The sequence below is a fragment of the Plectropomus leopardus genome, chromosome 15, assembly GCF_008729295.1.
Source record: "Plectropomus leopardus isolate mb chromosome 15, YSFRI_Pleo_2.0, whole genome shotgun sequence".
Classification (NCBI taxonomy): domain Eukaryota; kingdom Metazoa; phylum Chordata; class Actinopteri; order Perciformes; family Serranidae; genus Plectropomus; species Plectropomus leopardus.
In genome coordinates, this window is record NC_056477.1 from 29,393,393 (window position 1) to 29,411,333 (window position 17,941).

At 38.9% G+C, this 17,941-nt stretch overlaps 1 protein-coding gene across 1 annotated transcript; it reads right to left on the reverse strand.

Moving 5' to 3' along the window:
* Nucleotides 1-2,278: 2,278 nt before the first annotated feature.
* On the reverse strand, nt 2,279-14,517 carry degs1 (delta(4)-desaturase, sphingolipid 1). Its single transcript, XM_042502740.1, has 3 exons — nt 14,295-14,517; nt 7,114-7,856; nt 2,279-3,117 (listed from the first exon to the last, which is right to left on the reverse strand). The coding sequence occupies exons 1-3, from the start codon at nt 14,374-14,376 to the stop codon at nt 2,971-2,973; spliced, it is 972 nt and encodes a 323-aa protein (XP_042358674.1). The 5' UTR covers nt 14,377-14,517; the 3' UTR covers nt 2,279-2,970.
* Between the last annotated feature and the right edge of the window lie 3,424 nt (nt 14,518-17,941).

Consider the following 17,941-nt stretch of genomic DNA (forward strand, 5'->3'; position numbering starts at 1 on the left):
TTATGCATCTTTCATAATAATATTCTACATCTGTATCTACTCCATGTAAGCTTCTACCTATTTATGGTGAAGTTGTTGCTCTTGCATGTTATGTTGGACATATGGTAACAATTCTGAAGGGACGGGGCTACGTGTACTTATACTGAGAAGGTGCCAGAATGTCTATGATATTTCCTGTGGTTTACTTTAGACGTATCAGTGATTGATAGGTACCACGTGTATAATTAGAGAGAAGTACATATATACCGTCATTACAGACTGGATCCTTCGTCAGACAGCAACTTCCCTTTGTATCTGGTTCCTGTATCAACCCGAGCGCTCGTATGACGCCTTTCCTGATGCTAAAAATAGTAATGAGAACCATCATAAAAAACTCATCCTTTCAGTTAGTTACTGAAAAAAACATAAATTAAATAGATGGTGATTACAAAGTGATTATATACCAATCTATTCGTTTTAGTAAAAAGTTTCTATGTAAAATGTAACATCTATTTTATAAGTTTGCATTTTTTCGCCATGCAGGAATGACGTCTTTTGGCATATCCCATTTTTCATACATTTTTAAGCTTTATTGCCAAGTTTGAAAAAAAGATGTTAAAAAAATGTAATAAGTTATGTTTCTTCAAAGAAGTAATGAAAGTAGTTACATTACTTATTGCATTTTTCAGGATCCCTACAGCTTAAGGCAAGTTAGTTAAGACCTTTTTTTTGTTAAGACCAATTTTATAATAACCGAACCTAAAGAAAAAAACATTTTCCAGTCACAGAGTGTTAAGACTAGGTGTCCTTCTCCCTCATTAGACTTTAATGGTTGGTTTGGTCAGCGTGTTCAGACACCACAGTACCTGAAGTACGGACAGGTGGAGCTGCCGACCCTGGTCCTGCAGGGCGCAAACAGGCGCTGAACCCTCCGCTCTGAACATTGCAGCCAGGTACCAAATATTAGTGTCGTTTCCGCTATCCCGGTCTGCGCAACCTTAAAGTGAAAGAAATTCAATAAATTATTTAGAAAGAAAACAGTGGTTATCAATTATTTTGATACTTATTCATAAATTCAAACTTCCCGCGTCTCAGCATTTGTAAGACTTTTGAAAGATTGATTTAAGACAGTTTAATACCAATTAAGGCCCATTTTCAATGAATCAATTCAGGACCTTTTAAGACTTTTAAAGAATCAAAGGGAAGCCTGTTTTTGAGAGTAACCTGCAATCTGTAAACTATTACATTTCAAAAGTAACCTTTGCACACATCACACCCTCCAAATACGTTTTTGATTCCACCCAAACCCGAAAGGGGAGTCTGTATGTGGCCCTCCATACAGATTTTAAAAATGCTTCACTCAGTCTCGGTCCCAAAGATGCACCCTTCCTATTAAATAATACAGAATACATTTTAGTACGATTTTTTTTTTTTCATGTTTTATTTATTTAACTATTCAATATTTTCTGTAAATTTTATCTTTCGACATAAAGGTCAAATTCAGAGAGGCGACTTTGAGTCAGACAGTTTGAAGAGAGTTGGACCACTGATGACATGTTGATGGTGTTTAATGAGACTGTAACACCTCTGAAACACCTCACACACAATCCAACCTTAAACTGAGCTCTTACAGTCAGCCGGCGTGAAGCACCGCAACAGGCTGTATAATGTGGTACATTAAAGTGTTAAAAAGCAGAGCATTTGAAAAAAAAGAGGGTCACAGGCAAGAAAAGGTTTACAGCTATACATTGAACATTTAAAGCAACCAATGCAAGCCTCCCCATAAACTCAGGACATGTCCCATCAAACAGACCGGATCACACTCACATGCTGCAACAAACTCGGAAATGATGAGTGCATTCACTCAGAGGTCAACTTTGGTCCGCGCGCACACGCACACGCACACGCGCGCGCGCGCGCACACACACACACACACACACACACACACACACACACACACACACACACACACACACACACACACGCTATCAACCAGTAGATAAGCTGCATTTGTATTCTTGTTCCCTAATTGTAAGAGTCCAAAATCAAGGGAGACATGTCCAAATTCTTTCAGTTGTATAAAATTAATCTCTGTGGCAAAAGACGAACTGCAAGGTGGACACATTTGACTTAGTTTGCACTCAAGTCATCACCTGTTTTTCACCTGTGTAGACTTCTTTTTAAGTTGGCTGTGCAGCTATGTTGATGGCTAATTCCTGGAGCTGGTTACACAAATCCTTCATAGACAAGTCTTTTTACTCTCATGCAAACCATAAAAAAAAATGAAGATGCATGTAAGTGGCAAGCAGAGGACACAGCATTTAATTTAAATGTTTAGTTTAAAACCACTATAGGCAGAAGCAACTCCACCATCAGTCTGTTAAATGTTTTACCGACAACCTTTTGTTTTTACTCACGACTGACAAGTTTTGTTGCCTCAGATATGTTGAAAGTAGACTCAGCGTGTAAAGGTCACGCACTGGTTCTGTGCACAGTCGCACACAGATCACCTGACGGCAGTTAAAGAGCCTCAGCACAATACAGACACTTTGAGTGGACAATTTGAGGTTGTTTTAAAGTATTGTACAAATGAATATTTAAAAAAAAAAGGTCACCATAGTGATTACAGTTCATCTTGAGGGGGACATGAATGTGTGGACCACATTTCATAACAATCCATTCACTAATATTTTGTTTAAAATGCATAGCAAATAAAATTATCATAAAGTGAACTCATTTTTTTAATCAAAGCCTTTGTGCAACCAGACCTGGGTACTGCCTATAATCACAGTATCTAAAATAATCATCTAATGCCTGAACAACAAACTGTCTCCTGTCCCTGTAGAGAAAAAGCATTCTTTTGGTATGTCCACCCTTATTTCCATGCCAAATGTGTTAATAAGCAGAAGCAGTAAAGTTTATAGGACGGTGATCCGGGGCTGCTGTCATGGCGGACGCCACAGCGGTGCTCCAGAGAAGCTTTCAGAGGCTTTACTCTTGTTTGACGTCTCCCTTCAGCTTCCTCTTGACTCGAGAGTACGGGCTCAGCGTATCGTCCATGATGAAGTCGTACAGCACCTTTACCCACGATGTGTACTGAGGCAGGTCGTCATAATACTCAGCCGCTATTTTCTTCACCTGGAAACCGAGAAGAGACACAAGAATGAGCGTGAGGAAAGCTGCCTTTAGGGGACGTTATTAGTTTACATTTTAAAGAGCTGTTCACAATCTCCACAGCCCTTGAATGCATTCATGTTTGAAACATACTGATCATTTTGAAGTTTCACTTTCTGTTTCCACACTGGTGAAAGAGCAGGGTTGGGTGCTGCTTGTAGACAGAGCTGTGATTGATGTTATTAACTGAGGGTGGACAGGGCTGATAAAGCCTTTGCATTAAGAAACACGCCACAAAGAAATCATACACCTGTGTAGTTTAATACTTTAACTCAAGTCCAGTCAGATATCTAAGTAATAGAAAAACAGAGACTATAAACAATTGGTCCACTTCTAAATAATGAACTTGTTCAGTAATCTAGAGTTTTAGTCACCTCAGATGAGCTGAAAATGTAAAAATGTGAAATTTATCTACAGACAAGTGTACATGTGAAGCCCGGACTCCTGCTGCTCAGTGTGCCCTTTCACTGCCTCTTTCTGATGTCTCACACACTGGACGATGGTTTTACAGCTGCTGTCGGTCACATGTCATAGCTGTTTTATAACGTGTCTTATCTTTACTGCTCCAGTTTATTTTTCTGCTCTTGTTATGAAAGACAGGTGCCAGGCAAACTTTTTATCTTACAGAATGGAATCTGCTTATATAAATCAAATCTTTGCTTATCTATGTAGGAAAGCTCTATGTTGGTATGTTAACCTTTAGTATGAAGAATTAATGTTAGCTCCTTACATGCATACAGTTAGTTAGTTAAAATCCCTCCTCAGTTGCTCTTCCTGAGGTGTCTACCATTTTTACCCTGTTAAAAGTTTTTTTTTTGAGAAGTTTTTCTTCATCCACTGTGAGGCTTTATAAATAAAATTGAGTTGAGTAATATGCTAAACTTAACATGCAATACTAGCGTTAATCTTAAAAAAAGAAGATAAAAATGTAGAGGCTAGGGAGAAACATTTTCTGTAACTGTAAGGACAAGTCAACAGTGGCTTGTGCTCCGTTTCAAACCAGCGCTGATCATGTCAGACTATAAAAGCTGTGAAGGGATGTGGGGTGGCATTAACCACTGTGACCACTTCATGATTTATCTAAATGCACTTTGCTATGCACAGATGAAGTACCAGCAGTGCCAAAGTGCATGAAGATGAATAATTGTTACAGCGGTCAATTATTTCCATTCTTTAGTCAGGAGTGAACCTTTACACTGCTTTAGGGATGTAACGGTTACCAGTTATCACGGTGAAATTCCCCAACGGTTAGTAATATCATTCAAATTTTAATTGTTGTGATAACCGTGTGTGATCACCATGCTTTGAAATCACAGTAAAAACTATCGGCGGGGTCTCAAATTAACACCAAATCAATGCCATAACAGTCACGTATTAAACTCTGCTGAGTCTCCACTGCGTTTTTCAGGGGCGCACGGCTCTGCTGCTCTGTGCAGCTGCTCCTGTGCTCTCTCTGTCACTCACACACACACACACACCTGCGCGGTGTGGCAAAGCCGTCTCGAGCATTACTCGTTATGTGGCTCTGTTTACAGCACGAGACGTCAGCTAATCACTGAACTATCACCAGCTGCTGGTCTGCTGGGAGCTAACGCTGCATGCATACTGATGAAGGTTATAAGATACTGATATACTGATATGGATATACTAAAGCCCTGTAGCTTGAACCAACACGGCAAACTCTTTTTGGCTCTCACATTGACAGCGTCAGTGCAGTAGCTGCACTTCTTTCATTCTTGCCTTTCACAATAAAAGCCCTAGACGGACACACAGCATCACAGCTTGCCAGAGGGAACTCATTTACACACAGAGGCTGTGGTGATGAGCTGTTCAATATATTTAATGTTTACTTCAGATTTTGCTTTGGCCTCTTCTCTAAGTTTGCATTCATTATTATCTCAATATACATTTACTGATATAAATGTATGTATGTGAAATGAAAAGGCGATTTGTTATTTTGGCTGATAAAAAATATGCTTGGCTGGTGGATTTTTTCTACCAAATTGGCTGGTGAATAAAAAGTTAATTCTGGACACTAACTGTCAGACTGTAATGCCTCAACCAAAGTTAGCAGCAACAGTCACCTACATCACCTACAGACATCACCTACAGACGTCACCGACAGACGTCACCTACAGACGTCACCTACAGACGTCACCTACAGACGCAGCAACGCTGAACGTGCAGGCCGTCCCTCCCCCTTCTGAAAACATCCTATGATTTCAGTGTGTGTATCAGTACTTTTTGAACATTTTCCAGCACATTCAACATTATTACAATATATCCATTATCGCGATAATTTTGGTCACGATTATCATGATATGAAAATTTAATATCATTACATATCTACACTGCTTACACACACTTGTTGTAATAACCAGATTGTAAGACCCAAGCATTTTCTCTTATATAACCACAAAATGTCATCTTAGAATGATATGGTTCTATGTAATATTTTTGTCAAAATTTAGTTATTCATATATTCTTATTCTGTGACAACATACTAACATTATGTGGGGTGTTTTTCTGACGTAAATGTTTTTGTACTTTTTATTTAAAAGACCAAAAAGGTCCATATCATTTTTGATATCTGGAATGCAAAACTTTGAGGCTCAATATCTCAAAACTGCTCAGAATACACACAGAACCGAATTTTAAGGTGGCAAAATGTAAAGAAAGAAAGAGGCGGACATGGTAAATAAATGATTTTTTAACAATGTGAAATCAGGACCTAATTATGTGGAGACAACAAAGGCTAAAACTTTAGAAGATTTCTTCAGAACTATTCTCACAATTTACTGATTTAATTAGCGTTATCTCAACCTTAAAAACTCTCTGTTATACCAACCCAAATCCGCCTTTGTCTTAAGTTGATTGGCTCATTATACTTAAATCTCGAAAATTTCATGTTTGATGGTGCTGTTGTGGTGTTTCTAATGCTGTGTGGTGAGGACAAAGACACGCTTCTACATAATCTGAACAATGACATTCCCGACTAAATAGCTAAGTGGGGTTCATAATGAAGTTACCGAGAAAGAGAATATAAGCAAAACCATGACATCTGATCTTGAGGAAGTGAGATTATGTCACAGTTGTAATGGAATGTGAATTAAAAAAAATGAATGAGCTTCTGTGAAACACCATGCTCACACGGTAACATGGTTGCTGATTGCACATCCTGTGTTTGTCAGAGGTCTTTATCAAGCTGCCTGCCCAGACAGATTTGTCACCACCCAAATGTTTTCTTCCTTTCTAACCCTCATAGTAATGTAGCTCACAGTCTTTGTTAACATGGTGTCAGAAAAAGTCTGATTATTGTGTTAGCCCAACTAGACTGTAATTTTAAAATACACGTAAGCATTTTAGTCCGACTGATAATGTCCTTAAATTTATTGAAGTCGGACTGACACACTAGATAATGCAGCTGAGAACTGAGCGTCTCTGTCATGTATACCCCTCAACCAGACCTTAACTGGCGTAGGCATTTTGCACATAGTCCTATCCACCGCGCTAGGCTTTGACCATTACATCCAACTGCAAAATTTTGTAGAGGGCAGGAAAATACAGGAAGAAGAAGAAGAAGAAGAAAGGAAGAAAACAAAACAAGACAAAGGTAATAAGTAAAGGGTAGAGTATGAAATGTACAGCACCAAAAAGTTATTCGTGTTGTCACCATTCGATATGCAACCCTTTTTTTACACTTGCAAACTTGTTTGGTTTGTGGCACAATAGGTCAAGTCCAATAACAACTAGCTGAACGGAGGCTATATCGCCACCTGCTGTGGTGGAGTCGCACATACTCCCGTCGATTAATCGATTCCCCCTCAGTGCTTGTATACTGGGACAAGGACAGTAGTCCAATTAAATAGTCTAATCGAGCTACCATGACCGTAGCTCCATTTAACTGTGCATGAAAATGTACTGAGTTCCATCGATTTCCAGTCCTCTAGTTGTACTCACCATCGGCAGCCTGCGTCCTGGGATGCTGGGGAAGTCATGGTGTTCGTTGTGGTAACCAACGTTGAAGGTGAGCAAGTTGAGGGAGCCATAGTAGGAGTAGGTTTCATGGCCCTTGAGGAACATATAGTGCTCAGCTATGAAGTGACCAGAGATGGGGTGCAAGCCCATCCCCAGCATGGAGCCAGCCAGCATGTAGACCACGGGCTTGGCCCCCCACAGCCAGCCGAGCAGAATGTCAAAGGTGAGCTGGATGGCCAAGTTGGTAACCTCGAGCTGAGTGATGGGTTTGGGGTTGATGCAGAGTGGCCGGATGGCGTAGAACAGCGGCTGCAGAATAATCCAGATGAATTTACGGAAGCGTGTGCAAAAGAACCAGCCTTCAAACTCTGTGGGGATGTCTACATCGATCCCGTCTCCACCCAGGTAGCGGTGATGGTCCAGGTGATAGCGTTTGAAGGAGGCAGAGTAGGGCAGGCCGATGGGCAGGTTGGCAAACATGGCAAAGTAGCGGTTCCACATGGCCTTGTTGTTTCCAAAGGCCGTGTTGTGAGAGATCTCGTGAATCGCAAGGGTCATTGAGTGGTTGATACAGCTGCCAAAGGCATAAGTCCAAAACAAAACCCATTTCCAGTCCAAGTCTTTGACCAAGTAGAAAGCTAAAAACTGTATAGCCACCATCATGCACACAATCCATTTCAGCCTCTGGTCAGGCCCCATCAACGACTTGATTTCTGGGTATTTGGCTGTAGGAGAAAAACAAGAGATTCCAGTTAAACTCAGTGTAGAACTTTGTATCTGATCATCTAATTTCATAAGGTAACACAAATTTATAAGAAGGAATTCACCTAATGATTGGAAATGTTTAAGCGTGGCTTAGCAATAGTCTTGTCCCAGTTCAGCTGTGGAACTCTTTGTGTTAGTGGAGCCAAATAAATGATTAAATAAATAGACAAATCATAATCTGTTGTCACTTATAACTTTTAACTAATAACTAGCACTGGTAGAAGTGTTGCATAAAACCAAAAACCTCAAGACTGTGCTGTTGTACTGAATATAAGCACGGCTGTCATTATCTATGAGCAAATCAGAGCCACGCTGATATTCAGTACAACAGCATTTCCTCTCATGTGATATTGCTTAAGTAATATTCAATCACGAACCACCAGACTGGGCACAAACACACATTTCAGTGGAGCTGAGTTAACTACTGAATGGCACCTTGTGAAATGTATTCCATCCTACCATTCTCTGATAAGTCAGAAGGCATGCCAACATGCCCGCATTTCGATACAGAAGCATTCAATTGAATATTGTCAAAGATTATATTTCTATTTCAATACATTTCATAAGGAATCAAGTGTGTGCAAATAAAAAGTTTCGACATGAAAACCATTAAAAAAGCAGGTGAAATTTGACACAGAATTTCACCATTTTTGGAATACAGTACTCTTTACACAAACCTGCAAAGTTCTTTTAATTTCTGAAAAATATAACAACAAACACAAGGGAAAGAGTGATGAAACACCTGGATGTCCTTTGTGAAGCATGAAAGTATTTAATTTTTGTTCACAAAGCGTCACAGAGGCACTGGTGTGGTCACTTTTACACTGTAGATAGTGACGTTGTTTTATTAGACTGTTCTAAACTCAGTAGAGCTGTTGGAACAATTTTCAGGAGTCAAATATAAATCATAAAGTAAAATAATTAACAGCAACTGAATGCTGAAATTACTATTTGAACTTGTGCCAAATGCACTTCCTACTTGTTGATATTTTTGTTACATTTATGTTCTTCAATGATCTTTTATAGTGAACTAATAATTGGCAAATCATACATTTGCTGTCAATGATTATCATCCTTATAGACCTCTTAGGTTCATTGCAATTAATTTTTATCAACAATTAATATTAAGGTTTATCTGATACATTTTTCCTTATAAAAATCAACACCAACATATTACAAGTAAGGCTGCCATGATTTATAGTTGATGATTGTAACACAAATAATTTTATTAATAATTACATTGCCAATTTCAGTTCATTTCATTCCACACAGCAGTGCTGTGGTGTTTGTCTGTGCTACTAGCCATTTACTATGTTTTCAATTTGAATAGCTGCTCATTGAAATAATAAGATCCTTGGCAACTGATTGCCAGTTCACCTTTATCTATTTATGTATTTTTTGCTTCCCAGTCTGAAGTTGATGCTCACATTGTATGTTTACTACCACTATAAAACTTTATTGCTAATTTCTTTTCAACCCTGTCACAGGGTTTCCGGACCAACTGCAGACAGTCCAAGGATGACTTGCTGAGGCAGATGAAAAGGGAATTGCAACAGACTAGCCCCAATGACGTAAAAGTCACAACGATTATTCATCGCAATGTTTCTTTAAAGGAGGAAATGTGTACAGGGTCAACGATTTGATATGCTGATCAAGGTACAAAGCCTGATCAAATATAAACCAAGATTAAGAAGATTAGTCTGTACAGCTGAAGAAAAGGACTCAATACATTGAACAACATTAGAAGCTATGCTATCTGAATCAGTGATAGGCAATTCTGTCTTATCTGTGTTTAGCTGTAAAACGTTAGTAGCCATTTTGCCGTGATTGGCAGTCCTGACAACTGTGCAAAGCAGTCAGTTTGTCAGTATCAAGTGGTGTACGATAATGCTACCACAGTGTGGTTCATTCATAACTTAATAACTTTTTACTTCTGGCAATTATATTTAGGCTTGAATAATCCTGAGAGTGGTGTTTCTTTGTAAAGATTATCTTCAGCTGAACAAGTGTGTAAGTTTCATGAATGTTTGTTTGTCACAGAGTTTGAGTTCTGCAATGATCCCAAATCCAATGGAAAAATCTATTAGACTACAGAACCAGGGCGACATTAGCTTCCAGGTTGGCCTACAGAAAACATCATCCATGGGACACCCAATTCCCACCCCCTCACTCACACACGGGCACCTGACATGCATGCAGCAAAAATTTTTACCGTGGTGGTACCATGTTTCTGTCCAAACATTTTTATGTGAACTATCAAAATAAGAAAAGCTGGGTGGAATCAACTACTACAGCATAACTTTACTTAGAGCTGTCAAACATACTGCTGCACACCTAAGGAAGACTCTGCTACAAAACAAGAGACTCATTATCATCAGCTCCTCTATCTCATCATCTTGCTGTGTAAGCAGCAAATATGGTCTCATATGAGCTGAAACAGAAGAAACTGCCCAACAGCAGTAAGATCTAGACAGCTAAGTTATCTTTCCATGTTTTTTTACTGACACTGGAACCTAGTGCTCAGGTAGATACTTTATTTACCAAGTGGATGAATATACACATATTTAACTTTCTATTTGCTGCAACATTCGTAACATTGGTTTCAAATTCCTTTGATTTTGGAATGCAACAATTATGCAAAATGACCACTGTCAGCTCAAAAAACTCACAATTAGGCATAAAACCTAATTACGAGTGAACACTTCTGATAAAAGCGAACGATAAAGAAACCCAAAGTCCCTATACCCTGCTTAATAACCTGTTAACTACCAATTTAACAGATAATTCCCACATGTAGATATTTTTCTTGCTACACAAAATAACAACTCAGCTTAGGCTGTCAAACTTTTAAAATGTTTCCTAGAAAACTCAAAATTAATCCATAAACATATAATAACCCTTAAAAAAGTCAAATATGTTGGATCATGTTGGTGTAGCCACGTTGAAAACGCTAATGCATTTCCTTATCAGTCACATAAAACTGCAGGCAGGGTTATACATTGTGACTTTTAAGTCTCACCTCTTGCTGGGGCAGGAAAGGAGACCCAGGTGGCAGTAAACTATTTTATCACATCTCTGCTATCTTAATCACTGATGAGAGACTGAAGAACAGTAAACATGTAAGGGCATTTCAGGTGACTTGTTAAAGGAGTTATTCGGCCCCAGGCCTTTTCCAAATGTTAAAGTGTCACTTTTTAAGATATGGAGTGGTACTCCATAAGACAAGTTGGGTGAAGTTTCTACAAGCCAGTGCAAATTATTACTCGCCCAGTATTCACTTTTCTGATGATTCTTGCAGCCAAAAACAGAACAAGTAACCTGCTCTGCTTCTACTGTTACCACGAAGAACATATCAAGGACACATTACACATGTTTTCTGATGGGTGGAAGGAGGAGAAAGAGACAGGATGGTCTTGATAAATACTTTGGGGTTCTATTCACACACACATATTCATATTGAAAAGCCATAAAATGGTGCATTTTGTATTATATGGTGAGATTGATGGATGAGAGAAGCAGCTGTTTTCTCAGTGAATGCAAACTTAAAGACCCAGCACAATGAACAGTTAAGTTTCACTTTCACTGCACCTGCTATTCTGCTGCTTTGTTTATGCCTAGAGTATGCTCTGCACCAAGTGAATGTTGAGCAATAAATAACTGAGTGATATATATATTTCAACAACACTCCTAATCAATGGTTCAACAAAAAAATAGAAAATCACAATGTAGCGGGATTTGGTTTAATTGTGGCAGGCCACCACAAATAAATGAATGTGTGGGAATCCCTGAATGAAGCATAACACTGAGGAGTGAGTACTCTGTCCATGTCAAAAGCACAAGTCACAAAACCTTCAGCTGCAGAGCTATTTAACAGTGATTTGCTTTTAAAAGACAAAAGAGCAAACAAAGCTGGCCTCCAGGCTATATGTTTGTGCTAAGCCTGGGAGGAATTGGGAGGTTACAGCAGAAAGTTTCAGCAAACATTGCTTCCTGTGACATCACCTCACTTTTTGCCCCCACCCCCACAAGGCCAAGCTAGCCCACAGTTGGAGTCCTGAGGCATGTGACTGTATACAGCTAAGCTCCTCACAAGTAACAGCACGCCTTTGCTCCACAGAATCTCATAACTCCACACAATCAAGAAATCATAGACTGAGTAAGGTTAGAAGCTGTTTAAAACGTGTGTGTGTAATTTAATGTTATTGTAGTTTTGTGGTGAATTCTATTTGCAGATCCTGGGAGGAGAAACAAAGCATTTTATTCAAGTTCCTAAGTTGTCTGTGTTTTCAAACAAGAAAACACATTAGTCAATTTAAGAAGATGACTGAGCATTTATTGCCAGCTTAAAAAAAAGTGTCATACTCTCAGCTCTAAGTGAACACAATTTCTGCCTCTTTTGTGTCTGCTACTTCTTTGGAAACACACTCACAGCAACCTTACCTTACTAATCTATAGTCCAGCAGTGCCTGAGAGTCTCCTGATCCTGTTGCATTTAGTATGAACCATCATGAATAATTCAACGCAGGAGACAGCTCTGCTGTCAATGAGTGTCTTTATTAGTGGCACTGGTCTCACTCTCAACACAATTGCAGTACTTTGTGTTGACATACTAACTTGAGTGTCGGAGGGTGAAACATGATAAGAGATTCAAAGCTTTACAGATAACCTATACGTCGGCTGGCAGCTCAACAAGTTTGCATATGTAACATACTCCCTCAGCTGAGAAGCTGTATTGTGCATGGATTGACCTTTGACAACAGAGTTGATGAGTGAAAGGTGCTTATTAGAATCCTGCATAGGGGTATGGTAGCATTTTAATAACACGGTATGGCAATACCTTTGTAGTATCTGCAAACCATGCAACTCTGGGTGCAATATAAAGTGCCCCAGTGATGGCGTTTTTCTGTAGGCAAACCTGGAAGCTACATTGCCCCGGTTCCCTTGTCAAAAAGCCTATGGGATTTGCCATTGAATTTTGGATCATTGTTAATTTGTTAAGCTAGTGTTAACCACAGATTTTATTCAAGGCTTCTACCCTAAAAATGCATTAAAAAACCCCACTGATTTCTACACAAGGGAACTGGAGGTGATGATATGGTGAGGGACGTCCTGGTTTTAGGACTCATAACTGGGCTTCTCTATGAATGCAAAGATGTAAGAAAGGGAAGTGCAATGGCATTTTTTTAAAGATCATGATAAAAGGTAATCCTTTACAGCATTCAGCTGAACAAATGCTTAAAGGCATTTGGATAAAGTTCAGTGTCTGTGTTTGTTTTATTCTAAATTTTGACATTAAGATTTTAATTTTTAACGCAAATGTATATTTGTAACAGATTTCTCATTTAATCTTTATCGGCTATAAAAAAAATCGTTTGTTTTTTTTTTAAATTATTATGCAGATGATTAGCAATTTTAGTTAGCAACAACCCCAGACTGACTAACTGCTACAGCAATCTAATCATTTCAGGCATGAAATACTTACAACCTAGATGTGATGGATAAAAACAATGGATCTTGATGTTGAATATTTAAAACAACATGATGTTACAAGAGGATTCAAACAGGCAGACACAGAACACACTGTATTTAAGAAAGTTTAGTTGAATTTAGAATAGGCTACATCCCTAACCATTCTCTGGTAAACAAGACAGAAACATTTTCTGATTTCTTTTTTTTTCCAATAATTTAAGTAGCCGTGCTTGCAGTGTAAATACACATGTAAATTCCTTGTTTACATACTGAGATTGCTAGTATTAATTGCAGGTTGCGCATTAAGGAGTTGGAAATGTTCTCCTTCTGTTCATTTAACACTGGCTACTGATATCTCTCAAGCCAACAAATCACCTCCTGAGAGACATTATCATCAAGATAGCATAAGTGTAACTGACTTGTTAGCTTAGCCTTCCGTTCTGGTGTATCCATGTATGGTTTTGTCTGAACCGTTACTGCAACTTTACTGTGAGGAGCTCCACGGAGAGCCGCCGTCGAGTCTTTTCAGGGAGTGGCGAAGTGACTACTGTGGCTGTAACGTTACATTACTTAAGTTAATATGTTTCATAAAGCTAACTTCTTAGTAGCTTGTACATGTGTAACTATGCATATTTTGCCGCGGTGGTGGCTTACAGTCATTACACGAGCGTAAACTATTAGCAAACGTTTAACCTCACGTTATATCAGTTAGCTAACACTTGGCAAATACATGGGCGGATATGGAACCGTTAGCTTAGTTAGCAAACCAAGTCAGCTGATATGCTGGTACTATTTCTGCCCCATTACACGTTTAACTAACGTTTTATCAACAAAGCCACTCAGACGAGTTAAGATCACGGTAGTTATATATATTCAAGTCAACTAACTATAGGCTTATGCCAAATTTGCTAACGGTTAAGCTAGCTCACCCAGTATCTCTTTTCTCCTGTCGGCATGCGGTTGGTCCGTGTACACCCATTCGTAGTCTTCGCGAGCGACCCGGTTCCCCATCTCTTTGATTACTGTTTGAAATAACTTTCTTACACAAATAAGGAACTATATATAACAAAGTAGCTTCAATAAAGAACTTCTCTGGTTCTTGTCGGCGCCTCTGTGTTCCTCCTCCTCTCCTCTCTCCTCAGTGAATGGGTCCGCCCGGCTGACCTGCTGAGCACCAGTCAGCTCTTCCCCGCTGTCTGCGGCTCCTCCTGGGCTCCTCCTCCCGGCTTCACGGGACACGGAGGCGAAGGAGTTGAATGACGCAGTTGTTGAATGCTATCAATGTGATGTTTTGGGTCCTCTCAGCTCCCTGTCTCACATGGCTCATTGTTACTGTGAATGCTGACCCATTGTCATTGAATTCTTAACTATTCCATTTCTACGTTTTTCAGTCGGCTGCTACTGCATGCTTTTAGCTGCAGAAACCATTCAACTGCCCTTATAAAGGCATATGGGCCATGACTTATAATTTTTAAAGTATTAAAGATATACTAAGCAGGACTTTCCAATAGTGTCTATCTGCAGGCTTGCAGGTAGCAGTTTCAGGACCGCAGATCGAGGACCCTCGTTTTACGCAACAGCGCCACCCAGTGAATTAGATGGATGCAAAACTACAGGATACTTTAAAGGTTTATTCCACCAAAATCTTATTTAACAAGTACCACCAAGATAGTACTTTATAAGGATACACTCTGAACCAAACAGAAGAAGAAGAAGAACATCTAGCCGCGTTCCTAGGATTTGAGATCATTGGAGGCTTAGCATTAACCTCCATTTCCCCAGTAAGTTTTTGTTTGTTTTTATGAACAAGCTCTAAATGTTTCTGAAACTTTCTAAATTAATTATGAACTATGGTGATAAAATTATCAGTAGTTTGTCACCTTAGAATTGTTAGGTTCTGTGTGACATTTTCTCCAAATTTAGTTATTCATATATTCCCATTCTGTAACATTTTATAAATATTATGTGCTGTGTTCGTTTTTTTTTTTTTGTTTTGTTTTGTTTTTTTTTTTTCAAACAGAACAGTTCATATCTTTTTAGCTATTTGGAATGATAAAATATTGAAGCAGAAAAAGTTCCGATTTTTTCTGCTGGTATTTTATTTTCTGTGCTGAGTAAGCTGACACCAACAGCACTCAGGTTAGGTGTGACGCAACGTTGAAGAAAACACAAAAAAGGCTAGGCGAAATATCACTCAAGAGTGAATCTGAGATTGGCTTTTACTTTGTCTTTCGCTGAAGAGCGAATTTACAAATGGTGACTGACAGTTCAGCATACATTTCAGCTTTTAAAACAAATTCTCACAATGTAAAGTCAATGACTGGGGCAACTGATGGTCGCTGGTTCATCCATCTATAGCTGGGCTACTACCTCAACACTGACCCCTCACAATGCTCAAACATGAGGACTCACAGGCACCTTGGCTGTACAGTATGGTCCCTGGGCCCCTCAGCTCCATGGACCCCAGGCCTCAAGCCCCCAGGCCCCTGGGACTTAAAGGGTGATCTGACCATCAGAGCCTCTGCGTCCTGTTACTTTGGTATAAAAGAGGATCAACATACTTGTAACACTAATACAACCTTACGAGAATGAACTTAAGAGGCCAAGCTATGGTTAGATCAAATGACCCAGTGCGCCCTGCGATATTAATTTATGTTGTGTGTACCATGAAATCATTGACATAACAATGGATACCTTTCTTTTAATAACTGGCTGCAATATTCAGAAGTGAGTCATGTGGCCTCAAGCTGAATGTGCACAATTCTTTGATTTCATTTTCAGTTGTAATAGTGAGAGGGGATGCCAACTGTAACAACTAGTGGACAGTTTACAGGCTGCTACTGTCACAAATTATGCAAAAGCCCCAAATATTGTACACCAAAATAACAAGACAAAATGCAATCACATTTTGAAACAAGGGACTTGGATACCCAAGATAGGTCAGTGCTTTTAACTGCAAAAACAAAAGGTGCAGTGCATAGGCTGGAATGAGGACACCTGACTCCCTCTGCAGGAGGAAAGGATGCAGTACAATGACCACAACCTGCTGTCTTCAACAATCAAGCATGGACTTTCAGTTCAGCCTGATTTTCATGTTTCCATGCTCTGAATTTTTTTTAAACATTTTCAAATATAGCCCAGCATCACACACTAAACCTTATTAAAGGTAGTACACCTCGCCTTTAGACTATATCATTTAGGTATTCATTTGTTTATTTGATTTCTTTATTGATGTTATTAGTGTGTTTTTTGTCTGTGTACCATGGATATGGGGATTTTGCAAAATGGAGGCCAAGAGCCAGTTGCGGAAACCCCATTCATATTTCCAGAATTTTAAAATGTTTCTAGGGTTTTAAGTAATTTCTAGGATTTCAGGATGTTTCCAAGATTTCGGAACATTTCAAGGATTTTGGAATGTTTCAAGGATTTAAGAACATCTCTAGGATTTTAGGATGTTGTATGGTTTTAGGGCATTTTTAGGATTTTGGGATGTTTCTAGAATTTCAGGGCATTTGGGGGATTTTAGGACATTTCTTGGATTTGGGGATCTATTTAGGGTTTTAGAGCATTTTTAGTATTCCAGGACATTTCTAGGATGTTATGATGTTTCTATGCTTTCAGGACGTTTCTAGGATTTTCGGACAGGGGGTGGACTTCTGCCAGCGAGTGTGGGGGATCCTCCACTGGCATGTTTTTCATAAGCAAGCTCTGTTTCAATGCTGTTTTACAACTCTGGCACATTATGCACAAAAATAATTCCCTGTGTGATTCACATTATTTTTATTGTCAATTAGACAATGGTTGTGGGGCCACCCCGCACCCTATCGGGAGCCAGATATGGTCCAGGGACCATAAGTTGAGTATCACTGCTCCATTTGTGTGCTAGGGCACTTTCTTGAGATGTTTCACACTTCAGCTATTATCATATGGATTCTGACACTGTACTGCACAATTTATATCACTATTAAAACAACAAAATTATGAATATATACACAGTCATATATACATTGTTTAGGGTATGTAACTACTAAAAAAAGCAGTAAAACAAGAAAATAATACACATACAACATATTTTTGATGGAACTGATGGAAATCACTTGATATCATTCTATCAAAATAAAACACAGGAATCAAATTTAAAAATATATCTTATTTACACCATTTATATCACCACTTAAAACAGACTGTCTCATATCACCCTAACATGTTTTAACCATAGACTGTCTATAATATATGTATAATTTATATACAGTCTATGGTTTTAACACACAGCATAATAAAACTTTTTTGTTTTTCATAAACACCCTTAAATGTATCATGATCAACTCTGTTGAAAGACTATTTACACATATAAAATTGTTCCAAACTTAAACCTACTTCAGCTATATTCTTGGACATTTGACTTTAAAAAAAAAAAAGGATTTCTTTTTTATATATAGAGAGCAATACAAATGTGTGACATTTCTCAGTTGAGGTGTATATTCATGTGAGCTGTTCCGTATCCCAGCTTATGTCATGACCTGAACGCCTCATACGACGTGTCTCATTTCCCAGCTTCCTCTGCACTTCCTGCTCC

What these genes read in the sequence shown, in the direction of transcription:
- degs1 (XM_042502740.1), bottom strand. Translation starts at nt 14,376, where the DNA reads ATGGGGAACCGGGTCGCTCGCGAAGACTACGAATGGGTGTACACGGAC. An exon ending in CAGGAGAAAAGAGATACTGG is followed by an intron (nt 7,857 to 14,294) that starts GTGAGCTAGCTT and finishes TTTCTCCTACAG; the next exon opens with CCAAATACCCAGAAATCAAG. An exon ending in CAGGACGCAGGCTGCCGATG is followed by an intron (nt 3,118 to 7,113) that starts GTGAGTACAACT and finishes CTCGGTTTCCAG; the next exon opens with GTGAAGAAAATAGCGGCTGA.